Source organism: Aptenodytes patagonicus, chromosome 3 (assembly GCF_965638725.1).
Source record: "Aptenodytes patagonicus chromosome 3, bAptPat1.pri.cur, whole genome shotgun sequence".
In the NCBI taxonomy this organism is placed as follows: domain Eukaryota; kingdom Metazoa; phylum Chordata; class Aves; order Sphenisciformes; family Spheniscidae; genus Aptenodytes; species Aptenodytes patagonicus.
Window position 1 is genome coordinate 16,938,219 of NC_134951.1, and position 19,401 is coordinate 16,957,619.

Genomic DNA, 19,401 nt, shown 5'->3' on the forward strand with positions numbered 1-19,401 from the left:
GCACCTGCCCTGAGGGCAGGGAAGGGAAGTGACTGGAAATTTCACCTAAGGTGTAGGTGGGGGAAGCAAAATAGTTCACAAATTCTTTAAGCAAAAGAACTCCATGACAGACTTACCTGTTGTACAATATGGTAGAGGACAGTTAACTGCCATAAAAAGCCAACAATCAACAGATCAGCTATCTAACAGGGAGTTGTGTTTTAAAGAAATGTTTTTGTCTGACAAATATAAGTTACCTACTAAATAAGAAATTTTGAGATTACTGTCGATGCTGACAAATGAGCAAGGCAACAGCCAGTGCTTGTAAAAGGTTATCAGAAGTGTGGAAGAAAGGGCAGGAGCAATGGAGTTGGGATTTCAGAAAGGAGCTGGGACCTCTTGCTGTGGGGTAAACGGACAGGCTTAGTTTAGACAAGCTGCATTTGCTGGCTCCTCTCTCTAGAGGAACATACCTAGCCCTTCACCTACAAGCCTCTCATAGCTAACTTATTCCTGACACGGGCACGGGATCCTGGTCTGCCCAGTGAGTGACGCACACAGCTTTGGCCTTCTCATACTAGCAAGTCGTGACAGAAGCAGATTATCTGCCAAGAAAGCAACACCAATTATTCTCACATCTATTTACACGATGGTGCTTGGGCAGGGCACTCTCTCCTTGCTCATGCTCTACACCGAGCAAAGAAAAACCTCCCTCCTTGCAGTAACCAAAGTGGTGAGAACTTCCTCCTTTTAACCCACCTCAGCCCACGGCAGTGCTTAAAGGAGCTCCCCTTGCCGGCTGCACCCCCCCGGCAAGACAAGGAGGAAGGGGGCGAGCAAGTCCTTTTCTCCGCTGCTCTGGGAGGGTGATGAGAGCGGAGGAAACGCCAATCCGGGCGATACCCGGAGAAGTCCCCTTCCTCCCGGCGTTCAGGGGAGAGGACTCCCCTGAAGGACACCTGCCCGCCGCGCTGAGGGGATGGAAAGGCCGACTGTGCCGCTTCCCCCGCGGCCGCTGACAGACAGGCGGGCGGGCAGGCAGGCAGGCCCGGCGGGGGGGGGAGGGCGGCGGCGCCAGCGCGCCGCAGGGGCCGGCGGGTAAGGGAAGCGGCGGGTAAGGGAAGCGGCGGCCAAAGGAAGCGGCGGCCAAGGGAAGCGGCGGCCAAGGGAAGCGGCGGCCTCGCCGCCCGCGGACGGAAGGTTCGCTCGCGCCGCAGCTCTGGCGGGAGGCGGGCGCGCGCGTGCGCACGGTCCGGGAGGGGCGGGGGTGGTTCCGCTCTCCCTCCCGCCGTCCGCTCGGGGCGGGGCGGGGCGAGGCGAGGCGGCGCGGCCATAACGGGCTGCGGTGAGGGCGGGAGGGCCCCTGCCGCCCCCTCCTCCCGGAGGTGGGGTGGGGATGGCGGCGCCTTCTTCCGACGTGGGCTCGCGGGCTCGTCGTGAAGGCCTCTGAGCACCCTCCCTCCGCCGCCTCGCCTCAGGGCGGGAGAGGCCTCCCGCCGCCCTAGGCCGCGGCCGGCCGGCCGGAGGAAGGAGGAGGGGGCCGGCGAACATGGCCAACCCCGCCAAGTGGGAGCGTCTGAGGCCGCTGCGGCCGGACACGCTGCGTGTGAGTGAGGTACACGGCGGGCGGGGAAGGGAGGTGCCGCTTGTGGATGGGGAAAGGGCGGGACGGCACTGCAACGCTTTGCTCCCAACGCGGGAGGTTTTAAGGAGATTCCCGAAAGTCCTTCCTCTCACCTGTCCGGCAGGAGATCCCTGAGTTGGAATGATGAGGCAGGCCTCGCCAGAGTGATGCACGAAAGGGGCGTCGTGATGCATCCCTCCTTCATCGATTTTAGCAGGCTGCCCGGGAAACGAAAATGTAGTCATGTTAGTCATAGTGCAAAGGGATTATTTTCTTAGCTGTGTTACCTATAGCCTCTTAATCGAGTTAAACAGATTGTAGATATGTTTGAGAAAAACAGACTATGACTGTGTATTCTGTTCTCCCAACATCTGTGATGTTCAGGTAATCTTATATGCAGCTTCCACTACTACTTTTAGTAATATTATGAGGTAGATAACAAAAAGCAGTCCTACTTCTAATTCTGTGATACATTTCAGAAATGCTTATTTTTATTAACCTTGACTGTTGGGCTAAATGTTACTTGGTAGTATTGTCTCAAAGCCGTGAAAAAGTTTACGTAAGGTTTTACACTGGTAATTGGAAGTTTCTTATTATTGGAGATGATGATTGTAAGAAACAAAGGATGTTGGGCACAACTTCTTATATAGGTGTTTAGATGAGTCAACCAGGGGTGATGCTTTCCTGAACCTGCTTCTCATAAACAGGGAGGTCGAGGACGTGGTAATCATTAGCAGCCTTGGCTGTAATAGCCATGGAATAGTGGAGTTCAAGATTGGATGTAGTGAGGAAGACAAGTAGCAGAGTACAGAACCTGGACTCCAGTTTATTCAGGCTTCAGGACTCCAGTTTATTCAGGCAACAGGTAGCTGAGATTTTGAGGGAGACATCTTTGAAAGTTGGAGGAGCTGAAGAGGTGGAGGTCTGTAAGGACATCATACAAGCACAGGGACATTCCATCTGATACTCATGAAAACAAGTAAATGTGTTGAGGGATAGGCATAGCTATGCCTGCACACTGAGGGTGGGGCACAAAGACAACATGTGCAGGACGTGGAAGCAAGGACAGGCTATAAAGGAGAAGGATAAAAAACCATTGTCTGGACATGTAGGTATGATGCTAGGAAAACTGAAGTTCTAGCGCTGAAACTAGCAAGGAATGCCAAGGGTGACAAGAAGAACTTTTACTGCTACATTAGTGGTAAAGGGGGGGAAGAGGGGAGTGAACCTGCTGCTAAATGGAGCAGGTGATTTAGGAAGAGCAGACACAGATAAGGCTGAAGTACTCGGCCTTCTTGCATGGGTCTTCAGAACTGATGTCTCCTAGGCTTTGTGTCTAAGAGACAGGATTCAAGGAGAGGAAAAACCAGCAATGGAAAAGTGTCAAGTTAGGAATCTCATGAGAAATCTCAACCCATACAAGTCCATAGGACTCACTTGGGGTACATCCTGAGAGGGCTGAGAGAGCTGGCTGATGTCATTGTCAGGTTGCTCTCTTACCATCTTTGAGAGGTTGTGGAGGTCAGCTACAGCTTAGTCAGCCTTGCTTCAGTCCCTTGGAAAATCATGAAGCAAGTTCTCTTGGAAGCTATTTCTAGGCATGCGAAGGAGAAGACGATTGGGAATAGCCAACGTGACTATACTTGCAAACTGAATACCTTTGGTGATGAAATGACTAGATTTGTAGAGCCAAAGCCTTGGATGTCATCTACATTAGCTTTAGCAGGACTTTTGAAACAGTCTCCTGCAGCATCCTCCTCTTCGAGTTGGGATGTTACAGGCTGTAAACTGCTAGATGAGTAAAAAAACTTGGCTGGATTGTCAGGCTCAAAGAGGAGTGGTTAGTGGTGCATACTTTACCTGAAAGTGGATTACAAGTGGAGTTCCTCAGGGGTCTATCCTGGGACCTGTCCTGTTGATAGGAGGAGGATGTGGGATGCACCCTCATAATGTTTATGGGTGGGGAAGGTGCCATAGACAGCTAGGAATACACTGGAGGAATGGCTCATCAGACACCTCAAACTTCAACCAAGGAAGCTGAAAATTCAAGTGTGAAGTCCTGCACCTGGACCTGTACACTGCCTTGGTACAGGCTGGGGGACCACCCTGCTGAAAGGACTCGGAGGTCCTGATGAACAGCGCGCTAAACGTGTGCCAACACTGTGCCCTGGCACTGAGGCTGTATTAGCAGGAGCATAGCCAGCAAATCAAGGGAGGTGATTCTTCTTCTCTACTTGGCATGTATTAGGCTGCTCCTGGAATGCTGTGTCTGTTTTAGGCCCACCAGTACAGGAAGGCTGTTGATAAACTGCTGAGGGAGCTTGTTAAGCCACAGCAGCCCTTCTGTACTTGGAGGGAAGTTAACAACACGCTGGAGCCAGGCACTTCATGGCCATGTGTGATGGGAGGCTGAAAGGAAATAGCCATGAATTGAAATAAAAGAAGCAAGAGAGGTTGCAACTTGATGTAAAGTGAAACTTTTTCATTGTGAGGATGGGCAAGCAGTGAAATGGGATGCCCAGAGAGGTAAGTGTAGCCTCCATCCCTTGAAATTTTCAAGACCCACTTGGATAAAGCCTTGAGTAAGCTGCTCTGATCTAATGGCTCTTCCTGTTTGGAGCTGGAGGTTGGACCAGAGACCTTCTTGGGTCTCCTCCAACTGGAATGAGTCTGAATTTGAAACTACTTCTTTTGTTAAATTGGGGTAAGGGGTGGAATGAAGTACCTACTTAGGCTCATCATGTCAGTTTCTTGACCAGAGCAGATTCTGCTGCCAGTCTGGAAGTCTACTACAAAATAATTGTGATGCTGTATAATAGCAGTGTATCTTCTGTATGTAAGCTGTTACATGGAATAGCTGAAGCTTGTATTTGCAGAATTTATACAGGTATCTGTTTGTGTTGTGACCGTTGCCCGAGCATTAAGGAGTTCGGTGGTGTTTCCTGCTTTCCAAGACAGAGGGGAATGTGCTGAGATTTAAGGACTGAAAATTCTGATAGGAATTAATGAGTGTGTATCCCTTCTATCCAGTGACACTCCTTCACCGTAATATCTGTAAGAGTTGTCAGCACTCTGATGGCTGTAGCATCTAGAGTTGATTTGGGGATTTCTTCTGGAGAAGCTTCCTGTGTAGATAGCATTTTATGTCAGTTTTTTTGTTGTTGTTGTTTTTTTCCCCAGCCACCAATGATCAACCTGAATGTGGATGATGACGTACAGTTTGTGAGAAGTAAGTTGCTATGTTCCATGTCTGAAGATTATTCTTGAAGTATTTCACGCTTTTTTACAATGCTGAGTACATGCTGTAAACAAGTGAGACATTGTTATGTATCTAATACAGGCAGAACAGGAGGAATGCTGCACACTAAATGAAATAACAGATATGAAGCAACATGTTCTTCATAGTTTTTCCTCTTTAAATCTGCTGCAAGTATACCTTCCCACTGCTGTAAAGAAAATAACTTATGGGAAAAGTGTGTTAGAGAAAACTGGAACATCGTGCTGGCAAACATTGGTTTTCAGCTGGTATTAACAAATGTAAATACAAGCTTGAGTGAATTTGAGTTGTTTTTTGTTTTTTCTCACCATTTGAATAGTCTCACACATCTCGCAGTAACACAGTCCAAAACTGAGTTCTTGAACCTGTCACTTCGTGTTAGAGTGCACAATCTTGCAGCCATGGAATGGGTGTGATATACTATGAGTAAAAGTGCGTGTCCCATTCATCCTGGGAAAGATACTGAAGTTTGAAGTAGAGTGTCTCCTAGGGAAGGTTCCTTACCCACGCACTCATGTGCACGAACACACACGCGCACACGTTCTCTTGAAGCATTAGACTGGAATATTACTGAGTGACACAGTTTGATCAGATGTGAAATACCTGGTTTGCTTTGCAAGAGAAGAGACAAGTAACAGCAGGATTTAACAGTCTTTCATTTACTCTAACATCAGATGAGTGCATGTGTACCATGTCTCCTTTGTGCTTTAAAAATAGGTACTTTTTTATGCTTTATGCATACATAAATAACAGTCTAAACAAGCTGTTCATCAGTAACTTTTCTGCTGTTTCTGTGAATATGATGGTAATGGATATGCATAGCACAGGGATCTCTCTTAAACCTGTGGTGTCCTGGTGTCTGTAGATCTTTGTTGCGTTAGTAAATTAAACAATGGCATCACCAGTTCTTTTGGCCTGAGGCCAAATAGTCCAGCCAGAGTTTGTCCATGTATTAATTTCTTGAACTCCAGAACAGATTGGTCACATCCAGCTTGAAACAGTCCCTGAAACCAGGCTAACTTCTGAACCATGCCTGAATGTTATCTGGGAGACCTATTGGTTAATCTGGGCCAAAAGGGTGTGAAAAAACATTTTAACAGTGTCATGGAGCAGATGATAAAGCTGCAGTTCTCTGGCAGTGCCCTGCCACTACCTATAGTTAACCGAAGGTTTCATTGGTATTCATTCAGTAGTCTGAGCTCCTACAGAACATACAGTTACGTAACTGTTCATGTCCATCCTGGCAGTCTTGAAGTCATGAATGCTGAAAATACAAAGATGCATGCTTGCTATTAAGATACAATCATTGCAAACAAATGAAGGTATATGTAGTTAATAGACTTTATATGATGCCGTTGCAATATCAGCATTAATAATGGCAGTGTTTTCAGACTTATCTTCATTGCTACTTCATCACTATTGTTTTTTTAAGGAACACTTCATACTCGTGTAGTAGTTTACCCTAAATATTCTACCAAAACTTTACAGGAACTCTGAAAGTCAAAAAGCCTCGATTTGATGCATCCTTGGTTTATTTGACCAGAAAATTCATGGATCTTGTCAAAACAGCTCCAGACGGTGTCCTTGATTTAAATGAAGTAGCAACAACACTTGGAGTACGAAAACGAAGAGTGTATGACATCACTAATGTGTTGGATGGAATTCACTTAATTCAGAAAAGATCTAAGAATCTTATCCAGTGGGTGTGAGTTGGCTTTGAAACTTCTAATTTCTGAAACAATAAAACCCAACAATGTTATGTTTATGTAATGTTTATAACTTTGAGAGTACTTTTGAGCATATTGAATTGCTTTTAATAGATAAAGATATTTTTAAGTTCTTCTGTATCCTTAGGCTGTCTGAATTACTTACTGTATTAACAAGTATCAAGTGCAAAAGCACAATGAAGCATATTTCAGCGGAGTAAAGGATGCCAGAATTCCTTGTTGTTTTCTATTAGTATACTTGTGTTCAATAAACAGGCTCTTATTTATATAAACATACTAGACAACTTTCATATTCTTCTAGAGGTTCTAATCTTGACCAAGTTGTTGGAAAAGCACCAGAGCAGCAAAACCTTAAAGATGAACTTTCTGACTTGTCAGCCATGGAAGAAGCTCTGGATGAATTAATCAAGGATTGTGCTCATCAGTTATTTGAACTAACAGATGACAAAGAAAATGCAAAATATCCTTTTAACTCTTGTGTTACTTTAACACGTGGTTTTGGTTGCAAGTACTCAGGTATCTAGTAATAGGTGTAGGCTGATACCACAGGTATGCAGTAATACTTGATAATGAGTTTTATAATAGGAAACTTACTGGTTATTTTATATTAGTGTATACTAGTCACGTCCCCTGCTTTGCAGTATCATTTGCAATCTAGCCTGTTCTCAGGGGAGTGCTAGTTGTGTGACCTTTCCACTGCAGAAGAACGGAAGTGGGGCAATAGTTTTAGTACCCTGACCATCACCTTGTTCTCTCCATTATAGAGTAAAGTTGTCTCAGGGGCAGGTCTTGACCCACCAGTGAGATTGAGTTGCTTAGTGAGATGAGAAAGAGGACCCAAAAGAGAGTCCCAGTGCCCTGTTGCCAAGAAGATATAATGGTACGTTGGTTTTGTCCTAATACTGTTCTGTCTCTTGAGAGAGGTTCCAATGCAGTCTTGTCTTTCAGATGGGTTTTGATAACAGAAAAGGCATTTCTTTTAATATGACATAAACATTGGATTTTGGCTTTAGGTTACAATAAAATACTATTTGGCTCCCTTGTCTGGCGGAACGTTAAGGTCTGTGCTCAAATGAAATGTGTCCGTTTTCTGTATGATACCGGGAAAACTTTTCATTACACCTTACCTGTTCTGGTTAAGAAAATAGTTTGATAATTTTCCAGGAAATTATTTTCTGTGCATAGTTATTACAAAACAAAGAAGTTTCTCAAGGGCAGCATTCCCTCTGCTTTGTAGACTTACGACAGCATCTGTGAAAACTGTTTGTCAAATTTGTTTGGCTTTTAATATTGAATATATAAATTTTTTTTAAAAGCTTTTTCCGTCCTAGAAATAAAGAAAAAAGGTTTTCCACTTGTTAGCTAATACTTAGTTTTACAAAGCTAGTATTAAAGTAACCTCAGCTGAACCACCTCTCTTAAGTTGATATTCTGCTTCAACATATCTTAACATCATACTCTTTGCTTCTGCCCATTAGCAAATTACTTTACAGAATCCTTGACCAATGTGTACACTAGCTTATGTGACATATCAAGATATCCGTAGCATTCAAGCATTTCAAGAACAGATTGTGATTGCAATCAAAGCTCCAGAGGAAACCAAATTGGAAATACCAATTCCTAAAGAAGTAAGTTTTATGCGTTTCTGTCTTAAGGGAACAAAAGCTCTCAAATTTGATTTTTGCAGCAGCAATCGGTAATTGACTTCCAGTTTCTTTGTCATGTATAGCAAATATTGGTACTTTATTGTTCTTGTGGTCTACTAAACAATGCTGTAGGTATAATAGTCTAAAACTTATTTTCAGTATTTTTTTGTTAAACGATAAACATGTCTGAGCTTCAGTTATTTGGTTTTGCTAGAGAGAATGGAACAGCTGTAATAAATGTTACTTATTTCCACTATCTGTTTGATAATTACTATGATAATGAAAGTTCAAAAGAGGTGTTACTGTTTGTACACTAAAATCTACAAAAATTGCAAATCTAACCAAAGCAATAATCATGACTTGATAATGGTCTTAACAGCATGTAAATGCTGTCTTACTGCTTAATGAGTAGACAGCTATTGTTACTATAATATTCAAGTATGAAATGCACAGTATGGTTGACAAAAGAAAACATTTGGCACTCTAGTAGATCCTGTCAAGGTGGATTTTTCATGGAGGAGGGGGGCTGTGCCCTGTCCTCACCTCACGGTACAACACGCATCCTCCCATTCAGGTCACACAGAAGAGCTGTAGCTTTGCCCTCTGCACCCAGTCACTCTGCACCTGGGCCTATATACTGGGAACCTGCTGTTTAAAGTAGTGCTGAGAAAGAGGGGAAATACTGGAAGTAAGCTTAAGATAACAAATGGAGCTTTAATTCTGTTTCCCTTTCACGTGTGCATTTTTTTATAATGTTCTTAATTGTGTAGTCATCGAATTTGCCTTGCTGTGTGCACAGAAAGGGAGGTGATATCGTAGGAAGAGGAGATCTGAATCAATAGAACCGGAAAACTTAGTTCCACTGCATAGATCTCCAGTGGTTTCACTGGTAAAAGGAGCTGGCTCTTATCCCATGGAGTTGATAAGATTTCGGAGACATCCTGAGGCAAAAGAAGGCAGGATTTAAAAAGCTGTATTTTAGAGAGAACAGAATCTTCTCTCCATTGTCCATTAAACTTGATTTGCTCTGTGCCTTGCAATGTGATGTCTGCTGGAGGAAAGCAGTAAAAGTAATATGATTTAGTTGCTTTGCCATATTATTAAAGCTGCTATGTGCTCTGATTTGTTTTCTGATCCATGACATTGACTTGTCAAATTTTAAATTTTGTTACTCTTCCTAAACATATAGTAAATCTTGGTCATATATCTAAAGGTCAGTAAAAAGACTAAACAAAGATCTGTTAAGTGCATGTTCATCAAAAATGAAACCATTGTTAGCTTAATGGTGCTTAATAATTGGCCTATAAATCTATGTAATAGTCATAATTTATGTAGAATTAGTAACACAATTTTAAATAGGTATGTCATTCCTGTATTTCTTCTTTTCTTAATCCATTGGCTTTAAAATATGTGCAAAAATAGATAACTGACGTTGGAAGGTTTGTTCTTTGTTTTATATGCAAGTCACTGTTTTACAGGATTGCATAGAAGTACATGTGAAGAGCACAAAAGGACCCATTGATGTGTATCTATGTGAGGTGGAACAAGAGAAGCCAGGTGCCAAAACTTTTGAAGATATGGGTGCTGTCATTTCTGAAACTGAGCCATCAGTTCCTCCTGATGAAGGTAGTGTCTTCCACTTACATTTTTATCCCCATGTAATATTTTTTTTTTAAAGACGGCCATACCATTCTGATAAAGTTGAAAACTGGACTGTACAAGTATAATTTTGTGGGCCAAGATGTGTGGGAGCATAGGAAACGCCTGAAAGAGAAGTCTGTGCTGTTGTGTTACCTCACGACAGCGGGAGGTCAGAGCATCAGGCACGTGCACGCATAGCAAGGCACTCTTGTTCCCTGACCCCTTTCCTTCCTTTGCTCGTTACTGGTTTCCTGTCAGAGCTGCGCTCTGCAGATGGAACAGCGTGTGTCAGTTCTCAGCTGCCTCGCTGCAGAGTCCAGCAGCTCAGCTGAAATAGTCGTCAGGAGAGCTAAGATGCTGTTTCAAACAAGAGAGTGTGCTGCTCTTGCTCATTACCGCCTGATCTAAGGGAGGGCAGACAGAAGGAGGGGATGTAGTATTTTGATGTCCTAAAACAAGATTGGCTGGAATATAGTCTCTCAAGAGCCCCAGTGCTGCAGGATGTTGTGGTTTAAAAATAAATGTGGCGGGAATTGCAGTAGCTCAGAACACAAAAGGTATTTTTAGCAATGCTGCTTTATAGTTGAGGGGAAGAGCTGACTTTTGATCTTAGGCATTTTTTTACTTTACTTGTGAAATGACTCAGAACTATATTTCCTACAATGACAGTAATCGCATTCCTTTTTTTACTTTCCTTTCAAAGTGAGATCTCCGGGGGAAGAAAAAAACCAAACCACCTGAGATGACAGATTAATTACAACTCAAAAATTTAATATGGAATGTAAATATCTGTGTTATAGAGCTTTTCCAAAGCCGCTTGGATCTGCAAACTTACTAACCTGAAATGTTCTGAAGTGTTTTAAATTTAAAACAGCAGTGGGTTGGTTGAGTGCTTTCACAGGATTGCTTATCTTCCCAAGTCAAAAGACGACAGTTCCTAGACTTGCTTTTAGGAGCTTTGTTTTCATAATTGCATGTGATCTGCAGAGCTCTGGGAAAATGGTATTTTTAGCTTATGAAATAATTTTAATTGACGGAAAGCATAAGCAATTAATTACTTCTAAAAATGAAGATTTGAAAACTATTTCTGGAAGGATCCATAATCCTTATGAGAATGTATATAATAAAGAAATGCACTTTTCAGTTCTGAGGCTGCACTACTACTAAGCAGGATTGTCAAATACGAGTGTAACAAAGAACTGGTGTATGGAAGCCTTCACTATAAGGAACGAGATGTAAATATCATGAGGGTTATGCCTTACACTGTGTAGATGCTGTTTGCATTGTTTGCATTCAGCTCTGCATGAACTATGGTTATCAACACTGAAGTCAAATAATTGGGCTTTTTGTATATATCTGTATCATGTCTAGGTAGTTACTGATGTAGATTTATTGAGATGGTTTGCATTTCTGCCTTTGTACAGCAAAGAAATAAAATAAGCTTATAAAAACATTAAATAGTCTAATCGGTCAGTCTAATGAAACATGTTGGGTTGTCTTTGTTGGAATTCACGGGGTAACTACAAGCATTAAAACTGATGTGAAAACTTTAAATCTGTTGTACGGGGTGCTGGCAGCTAGCAGTTAGATCTGATTCTTGTGATGCCACAATACCGTAGCAATTTTCAGAAGAAACGTTATGATCAATAACTACTTAAATTGGTCCCTTCCAGTTTCTAGAGTTTACATACAGCATAGCTTTAGCCTAATACTGTGATCTCTTTGCGGCTTCAGCTCGCAAAAATACACAGAATACTTTAGAACTACATCTGTATTCATCCATCTTTAGTATCCGTAAAATGAAGCTGCACAATTTTGATACTGGGTTTTCTAAGTGAATTAACTGTCACCGTACAAATGTCATACCTAGGCTCATTTCACTCCAGTACTGAAAAGTGTACTTCATAGTTTTCTGTGTGGGGAGGGGTTGGTTGGTCGGTTTGTTCTTAAATCAGAATTCCAAGTCCTCGTTTTCCCCATTGCACAGTATCAACAACTATCCATCTACTCACAAGTGAGAACAACAAAGCTAATAAACCCCTGAACACTTTAACCAGCAACTCTACACTTATTTTAGACAGGTGCTGTGGAATTAGATGCCCTGTATTGTACTAGTGGATACAAATAAGGTAGGGCAGTTGACGCTGAAGAGCTTAAATATACCTAAATACAGATTGCAAGTTAATCCAGTTTTCTACAAGGTTCACTAGTTCTGCAAAGCGCATAGTAGTATACTATGCAAACTGGGAAATACACCGAGTGCAAGCTTGTGTCGGAAAGTAATCTTGACTTCTTGTGTACATGCTACCACTTTGCAGCTCCAGAATACAGGACTTCAGTGTTGGATGCTATTTTTCTGCACCTCTATAAAATCTAAACTACAGGCTGAGCTGTTACAATAAGAAATAAAAGCAAAGTGAAAGCACATTTCATACGTAGATCACAGTAAAAATGGGGAAGGTGCTCCTCCAATGAAGCTGGGGGCGGGGGTTAAAATTAAGAAATCATCTTTTCGCACAGAAAGGTGGTCCTTTTCCTTCAGTGGCTGGCTTCTTTCCAGATGGCAAACTTGCTATTTGTTTTTTTACATTGCTGTTCTGTTTTGGGGGGGAGAGAGGTCTGTGCCTAAGAGAAGTATTGATCCCCCTACGCTGGTTCAATAATTGGGGGTAATGTTTGCTGTGAAACGTGTGAAAATTTCCAGCACCAACAACTAATCCTGAATGCTCTGTGTTAGGGTGGGATTTTGTTACATGACGATACAGTGTCGAACTGTGGAGTAAGAAAGTGTACTTTTACAAAATAAGCATCTTATAACTGTTAAGGAAGTCTGTCTTCAAAAGCAGAACATACTTTATTTTATTGAAACATAGGATTTTTCATTTTGAACAAATCTGTAGTGACTGTTTTTCCTCCCTCCTTTGTGCAGGTTTAATTTTCTAACTTCAAGCTACACAATTATCACAGTGAAATGAGAGAAGCTGTAATATGGCAGTTATAATTATTTTCTTAAATACTTTTACTGTTTTAACAGTGCACCTTCAGTGGAACAAATGGACTTTTGAAGATTAAACCACTTTGTTGTTGCTACTTGGATACTTACAGTATTATCCATTTGCAATACTGGAAAACAATGTACTGTATAAGCTCAGTACGCTAACTAGCTGAAAAGAGTAGACTTGGACTTGAGGAAAAGTTCCTGAGTGATGCTGAACTTAAATACAAGTTACAAGCTCACTTAAAAAGTAAATGTCATAGGACCTTCCTCTGAATTTGTATAATAATGCTTGATTTTTTTCTGAAAGGTTATCAAGATTAAAGTATTTTTGTTGAATCCGTATCTGTCCATTTTCAGCATATTTGTATCTGTAAGCACTTCCCTCGGCTATTTGAGGACTCTGCCTGTAATAAATTAAAAAGCTCTAGTAACGTTTTTGTCTTTCCTTCAATAAGAATGGCTGAGCATCTAAATGCATTAATCAGCAATAGCAACAGCCAGGATCCGTAATTATAAAACGGCCTGGTTCTGCTGACTCTGGAAGTGGAACAAACGCCGCAAGTTGCCAGTTCAGCCCTTATTTGGTATGGGAAATTACTCGTCAGAGTTTTCAGATGTGAATTGCAGTTTTTAAATAACGTGATTTGTAAAGAAGAGAGGAGATTGCTTTAAATTATTATCTTTTGGAAAGCACTTAAAAGACAGCAAATTCCTTCATTTTGAGTAATCTGCTGTGTGTGAAGAGCCTCGTTTATAAGCGTAATTAAATTACACTGATTTCAAAAGTCACTTTAGCTTTTCTAATTTTCAGTGGTGAAGTTAGCCTGCTTGCTAGACAATCAGCTGGTCCTGAGTAGCTGGAGTTGACTGCAAGCTTTAAGCCCTTGTGTGTGCCACGATCTTGTTGTATAGGCTGGCTCTGGCACCGTGCTGGGACTTAAGTAATGGCTGAAGTGTTTATCCGGAGCAGTAATCTGCTGTTTTTGCTTCCACTTCTGATCTGCCAGAAGTAACTTGTGAGAAGTATGACTAAAATCACATAAATTCTACTTGGTTGTGTATGGTTTATATAAATCTACACGAGGCTTCTCACATAGATGTTTACTGAACGATTGGGATACTTGTTTGTAAAAAAACATGGTATATGTTTGGAAGAAAAGCTTACTTGATGCTTGGAGAGAAAGAGAAGCCTGGTTCTCTCCATGTATCTCATACACGGTTCCTTCCCATTCTTTCATCCCACTGCAGTGTCCTGGTTTCGGCAGGGATAGAGTTAATTTCCTTCCTAGTAGCTGGTACAGTGCTGTGTTTTGGATTTAGGGTGAGAACAATGTTGATAACACACCGATGTTTTAGTTGTTGCTAAGCAGTGCTTACACTAGTCAGGGACTTTTCAGCTTCCCGTGCTCTACCGACTGAGAAGGCTGAAGGTGCACAAGAAGCTGGGAGGGGGCACAGCCAAACTGGCCAAAGGGACATTCTGTACCATGGGACGTCATGCTCAGTACATAAACTGGGGGAAAGCTGGCCGGGGGGGGCCGCTGCTCGGGGACTGGCTGGGCATCGGTCGGCAGGTGGTGAGCAATTGCACTGCGCATCACTTGCTTTGTGTATTATTATTATTATTATTTTCCCTTTCTTTTCTGTCCTATTAAACAGAGATGTCCTGGAGACTGGTGACGAGTGGCGTCCTGCAGGGGTCTGTATTGGGACCGGTACTGTTTAATACCTTCATCAATGACATAGACAGAGGGATTGAGTGCACCCTCAGCAAGTTTGCAGATGACACCAAGCTGAGTGGTGCGGTTGACACACCAGAAGGATGGGATGCCCTCCAGAGGGACCTGGACAAGCTCAAGAAGTGGGCCTGTGTGAACCTCATGAGGTTCAACAAGGCCAAGTGCAAGGTCCTGCACCTGGGTCGGGGCTACCCCCGCTACCAATACAGGCTGGGGGATGAAGGGATTGAGAGCAGCCCTGCCGAGAAGGACTTGGGGGTACTGGTGGATGAAAAGCTGGACATGAGCCAGCAATGTGCGCTCGCAGCCCAGAAGGCCAATGGTATCCTGGGCTGCATCCAAAGAAGCGTGGCCAGCAGGTCGAGGGAGGTGATTCTGCCCCTCTACTCTGCCCTGGTGAGACCCCACCTGGAGTCCTGCGTCCAGCTCTGGAGCCCTCAGCATAAGAAAGACACGGACCTGTTGGAGCGGGTCCAGAGGAGGGTCATGAAAATGCTCAGGGGGATGGAACACCTCTCCTATGAAGAAAGGCTGAGAGAGTTGGGGTTGTTCAGCCTGGAGAAGAGAAGGCTTCGGGGAGACCTTATTGCAGCCTCTCAGTACTTCAAGGGGGCTTATAAAAAAGATGGGAACAAACTTTTTAGCAGGGCCTGTTGCGACAGGACAAGGGGGAATGGCTTTAAACTAAAGGGGGGTAGATTTAGACTAGGTATAAGGAAGAAATGTTTTACGCTGAGGGTGGTGAAACACTGGCACAGGTTGCCCCGAGAGGTGGTGGATGCCCCATCCCTGGAAATATTCAGGGTCAGGTTGGAGGGGGCTCTGAGCAACCTGATCTAGTTGAAGATGTCCCTGCTTATTGCAGGGGGGTTGGACTAGGTGACCTTTAAAGGTCCCTTCCAACCCAAACTATTCTATGATTCTATGAAACTGTTTTTACCTCAACCCACGAATTTTCCTTTTTTTTTTTTCCCCGCCCCGATTCCCTCCCCCATCCCACTGGGGCCGGGGGGAGTGGGCAAACGGCTGTGTGGTGCTTAGCTGCCTGCCGGGTTAAACCACAACAGGCAGTCTGATGGCGGGCTATCTAAGGGCCTGTAGCTGTGCTGTCTGGCATCTGCTGCATATACGTGGGCTTATGGTAGCTTCTCACAACGTGATCCATGAATGAGGTAGTTTTTGTAATCACCCCTGGATTAAGTGATGGGGCTATAGGAGACGATCCTGGAAGTTGTTAGCAGCAAATTCAAAAGATGCAAGCTCAGGACATCGTTAGCCTTTTCTTGACTTTTATTAGGCCTCTAATATTTCATAGCATCCTTCTTCGAAAGGAAAACTTGGCACTTCAAATAAAAACTTCAGGAATCTAAAAATCTGCAAGAAGCTATTCAAGTTCCTGGAACAGTTTTGCTTTCAGTCTTTTGTAGATTCTAATGCAAATCCTGCACAGAACTGCTTTTAGATAATGCAATATTCTTTTCCAGACAGACAAGTAATTTTGGTGTTGCAGCTGTCATTTTCTAAGGAATTTTTTTTTTTCTTTTTTTTTTCCATAAAAATGTCTCAAGCAGGTTAACAGCAGTCGTTGTTGCTTCTCTAACATGCAGCCAAAGCGCATGTCATGAAAAGTGAAACAAAAACTGATAAAGTTTTTCTTGCAAATTAGGAAGGTGTCAGATGAAATATAAAGTTTCAGCAAGCTCAGAAAGGGAAATCCTATTTTTATATATATTTTAGTTACAAGACACAAATTCTTAAGAGGCTTGCTGGCTCCTAAACCTAGGATAACATTTGTATGCAGAAACTGTGACCTCAACATCAAAAGAGTTCATTTCCAAATGTGAAAATAAAAGTTATCTGTCAGAAGAAAAGTTCAAAGTCCAGTAAAAATATGTCAGAATGTATTTGGATAATAAAGTTTTAAAGGGGATTGTAAATTGAGATGGGCCCAGACCTTTAAGTGCAAGTTAAGAAGCAAATACCTGCAAGCTTGAAGAGTAAAACAAGGTCAATAGGTCCCATGTTTATTATACCAGTCATTAACGGTAAAGGTTGAAGGTAGATACAGACTTCTCTAAAGATCGAGATTTCTGGCTGAGATTTAGCGTGACCAAGTATTTGTGAGTCAGCTGGGATTCAAACAGAAGAACTCTGGATCGGGAAACACCAGCAAAGGGAGAATTTCCCTCATTGTTTGCAGCAGTAGCTGTTTGTAGGTAGTTACCTACCTCTTTATTTTCTTCACAAGCAGGCAAAAAGAAGTTCTTGAACACAGGTACCTGTATGACACATATCCTACTAAATATTGGAAGTGGTCAAATTTTAGCATGGCGTCTGGAACGAGGGGAGGCGTTAATGCGATTTTGAAAAGGAGGACACACAGTCAGTACCCCTAATACTGTTATTGGTAAGATCCATCTTTCTGCAAACTCTGATGAGACTGTCTTCTGACATTCTCATCTGCTAGGTTGTACTGTGCCTGTGTCCTGGTTCAGAAGTGTCCAGAAAATAAATTGTATGTAGAATGAATGAATGAATGAACTGTTTTCCCCTGGTGAGACTCATGAACATTCAGACCACTTCTTACTGACCATACGGCAGCTGTGAAAGTGCTCTTAGTAATACCTAGTAATAGCAGACACTCTGCTATTAGCTGGGCACTCAAGGATCAAACCAAACTTCCCAGTAGTTATTTGTGATAGTAGAACTTCCTCTTCACAATCCCTAAAACACCTACAAAGACAGGGGACAATATCCACGTGCTGCCTCCATCCCTTATGCTAAAGCAGGTTGCACAGAATTCGTAGTTGGAGCAGAGAACCGTGATGTACTTGATAATGCTACTCCCCAGAAATCGTCAAAGAACCTTTTCACCAAGCAATGATGTTTTCATCATCAACGCCAGTAATACTTTAGTTTTGTGTAAGAAACAATTTCTTGTTGCAAAAATCCCCCCGGTGTTAGAGACAGATTCAACCTTAACTGCCCAGCAATGTGTGCAAGGCCTTCAAGCTGGTGAGAAGCTATCGGAGATGATGATTTCTGTCCTTATTCAGCTGCAGGTAAAACAAACACCTGTGAAATGATAGATAATGATCCCATTCTGGGAGAATATGCATGAGGGAAATACAGAGATTTGCCTCAAGAACTGCGGGATCAATTCTTCCTGTGATTAGAGGTTTGAAAATAAAAGCAAAATACCGTGAAAACATTAGTGTTGCTTCTCTTTTGAGATCAAACGGGTCTTAATTGCAGATTTTTCTTGGAGAACTGAATAAAGGGATAAATATAAATGTCAGTCTTTGAATTGCCAAAGTTGACACACAGGTTGGCAGTCTCAGTGCACAGATCAGTGGTTTTGATTTGTTTCGAAAGTGTCAAAAACACTGAACAGCCCTGGGCCACCAAATGGCACAAAAGGAAAGTATGGATTACTACATATTTATTAACCAATTGTGTGTTTCTTCCAGTCTAAAAGACTCCGGACTGTATTAAAAATTTACTGCACACTGGGGCTCAGGAATCTTACTTCTTTTTAAAAAATTAAATTTGTGACATTAAATGATCACTTCATAGATTCTTAAAAACAAGTATCTTCCACATGAAAATATATTATATTCCCAATCTGTAAAATACTGTTCCTTTATACATGGAGAAAATATAGACTGTTATAGTTGGACAGAAGGGGTTGGAAGGCTGTCCAGGTATTGTCTGTATGCTATGTTTGTGACACTGAGGATCTGTTGCCTAGAAATGAAAACAAGACAACAATAATTGTTTATATAGATGTTGCCTGAAAACTTCTCAGGCATTTATGCTCCCTCTGCTGGCTTTATGCCAATCGACCATTTCTTACATTGACAAGCGGGAGCTATTTTTGTGAGATAGGGAGGGAAGTCTGCAAAACGGCATTTATGATTTGGAGAGAAAATGATAGAGCTGTAGACGGAAAAAAAAATCCCCCCAACGCCACTTAAAAAGTTTCTTATCACCTTTGAAATGAAAAACTGATCAGGATGGTGTCTGTTCATTCAATTAATCGCTTCTGATCAGTTTAACAAAATCGAGGTTCAACTAGAAATGGTCATTCAGCCGTGTGCTTTATTGACAGCAAATGGTGGCTTTGAAATGGGCACGAGTAAGCTGAATAAATTATACTTGGAACTGAGTTGTTACACTTCCATATTTTATATAGGTAATTCTCAGTTTAAAAGTAATAATGGATTCACAACAGTAATGTTGGTAGTACAGATGAATTACTGAGATACAGAACTATGATTATCAGAAGGATGAGATTTGAGGTTTCTGATTCCATATAGAGAGAATCTCAGTGTGGGCTGTCCTCTAAGGACAGTTTTACTTACGTATAAACCCATGTATCCTTCCAACACCACATCACGCTGCCATCAGGCAGCTTGCTGCCTCTGGACAAATCATTCCTCCGTGCTGTGCCCATTTGCAAAAAGGGGGTGACTGCCTTGATCTCTTTCGCAAATTCCTATCGATCAGTTCTGCTCTGCAATGACTCCCAAGAGCATCCCCGCTTCCCCAGGACCCTCCACAGGATGCTTGTCTGAGAAACCCCGGCAACAAGGGCAGTCCTTGGACTTTTGTTGCGCTTTGTGAAGCAGTCACGGTCAGTACTAGGTCCTCCCAGGTGCCCCAGGAGAGCATCCTCTCTGAAGACAGCACTGGAAAGCTCTCTGCTATCTTGAAAGATGCTGCCCCAGGGCTTATTGATGCTCTCAGTCTTTACTGCATGTCCTTTAA

At 42.5% G+C, this 19,401-nt stretch overlaps 1 protein-coding gene across 4 annotated transcripts; it reads left to right on the forward strand.

The window, feature by feature from the left end:
* The first annotated feature begins 1,096 nt into the window (after nucleotides 1-1,096).
* E2F6 (E2F transcription factor 6) lies at nucleotides 1,097-13,319 on the forward strand. Of its 4 annotated transcripts, none has more exons than XM_076332772.1 (7): nucleotides 1,097-1,179; nucleotides 4,784-4,832; nucleotides 6,369-6,585; nucleotides 6,909-7,067; nucleotides 8,121-8,235; nucleotides 9,732-9,879; nucleotides 10,598-13,319. In XM_076332772.1, the coding sequence occupies exons 2-7, from the start codon at nucleotides 4,790-4,792 to the stop codon at nucleotides 10,633-10,635; spliced, it is 720 nt and encodes a 239-aa protein (XP_076188887.1). In that variant the 5' UTR covers nucleotides 1,097-1,179; nucleotides 4,784-4,789; the 3' UTR covers nucleotides 10,636-13,319. The 4 variants fall into 4 exon arrangements, with proteins under 4 accessions (XP_076188887.1, XP_076188885.1, XP_076188884.1 ...); XM_076332770.1 differs by lacking the exon at nucleotides 1,097-1,179 and adding an exon at nucleotides 1,310-1,594 and having other exon boundaries at nucleotides 6,369-6,579; XM_076332769.1 differs by lacking the exon at nucleotides 1,097-1,179 and adding an exon at nucleotides 1,311-1,594.
* The last annotated feature ends 6,082 nt before the right edge of the window (nucleotides 13,320-19,401 follow it).

Excerpts from the sequence above, each read along its gene's own strand:
- E2F6 (XM_076332769.1), top strand. The coding sequence starts at position 1,529 with ATGGCCAACCCCGCCAAGTGGGAGCGTCTGAGGCCGCTGCGGCCGGAC. Across the intron at positions 1,595-4,783 it reads ACACGCTGCGTGTGAGTGAG|CCACCAATGATCAACCTGAA; the intron begins GTACACGGCGGG and ends TTTTTTCCCCAG. Across the intron at positions 9,880-10,597 it reads ATCAGTTCCTCCTGATGAAG|TGAGATCTCCGGGGGAAGAA; the intron begins GTAGTGTCTTCC and ends TTCCTTTCAAAG.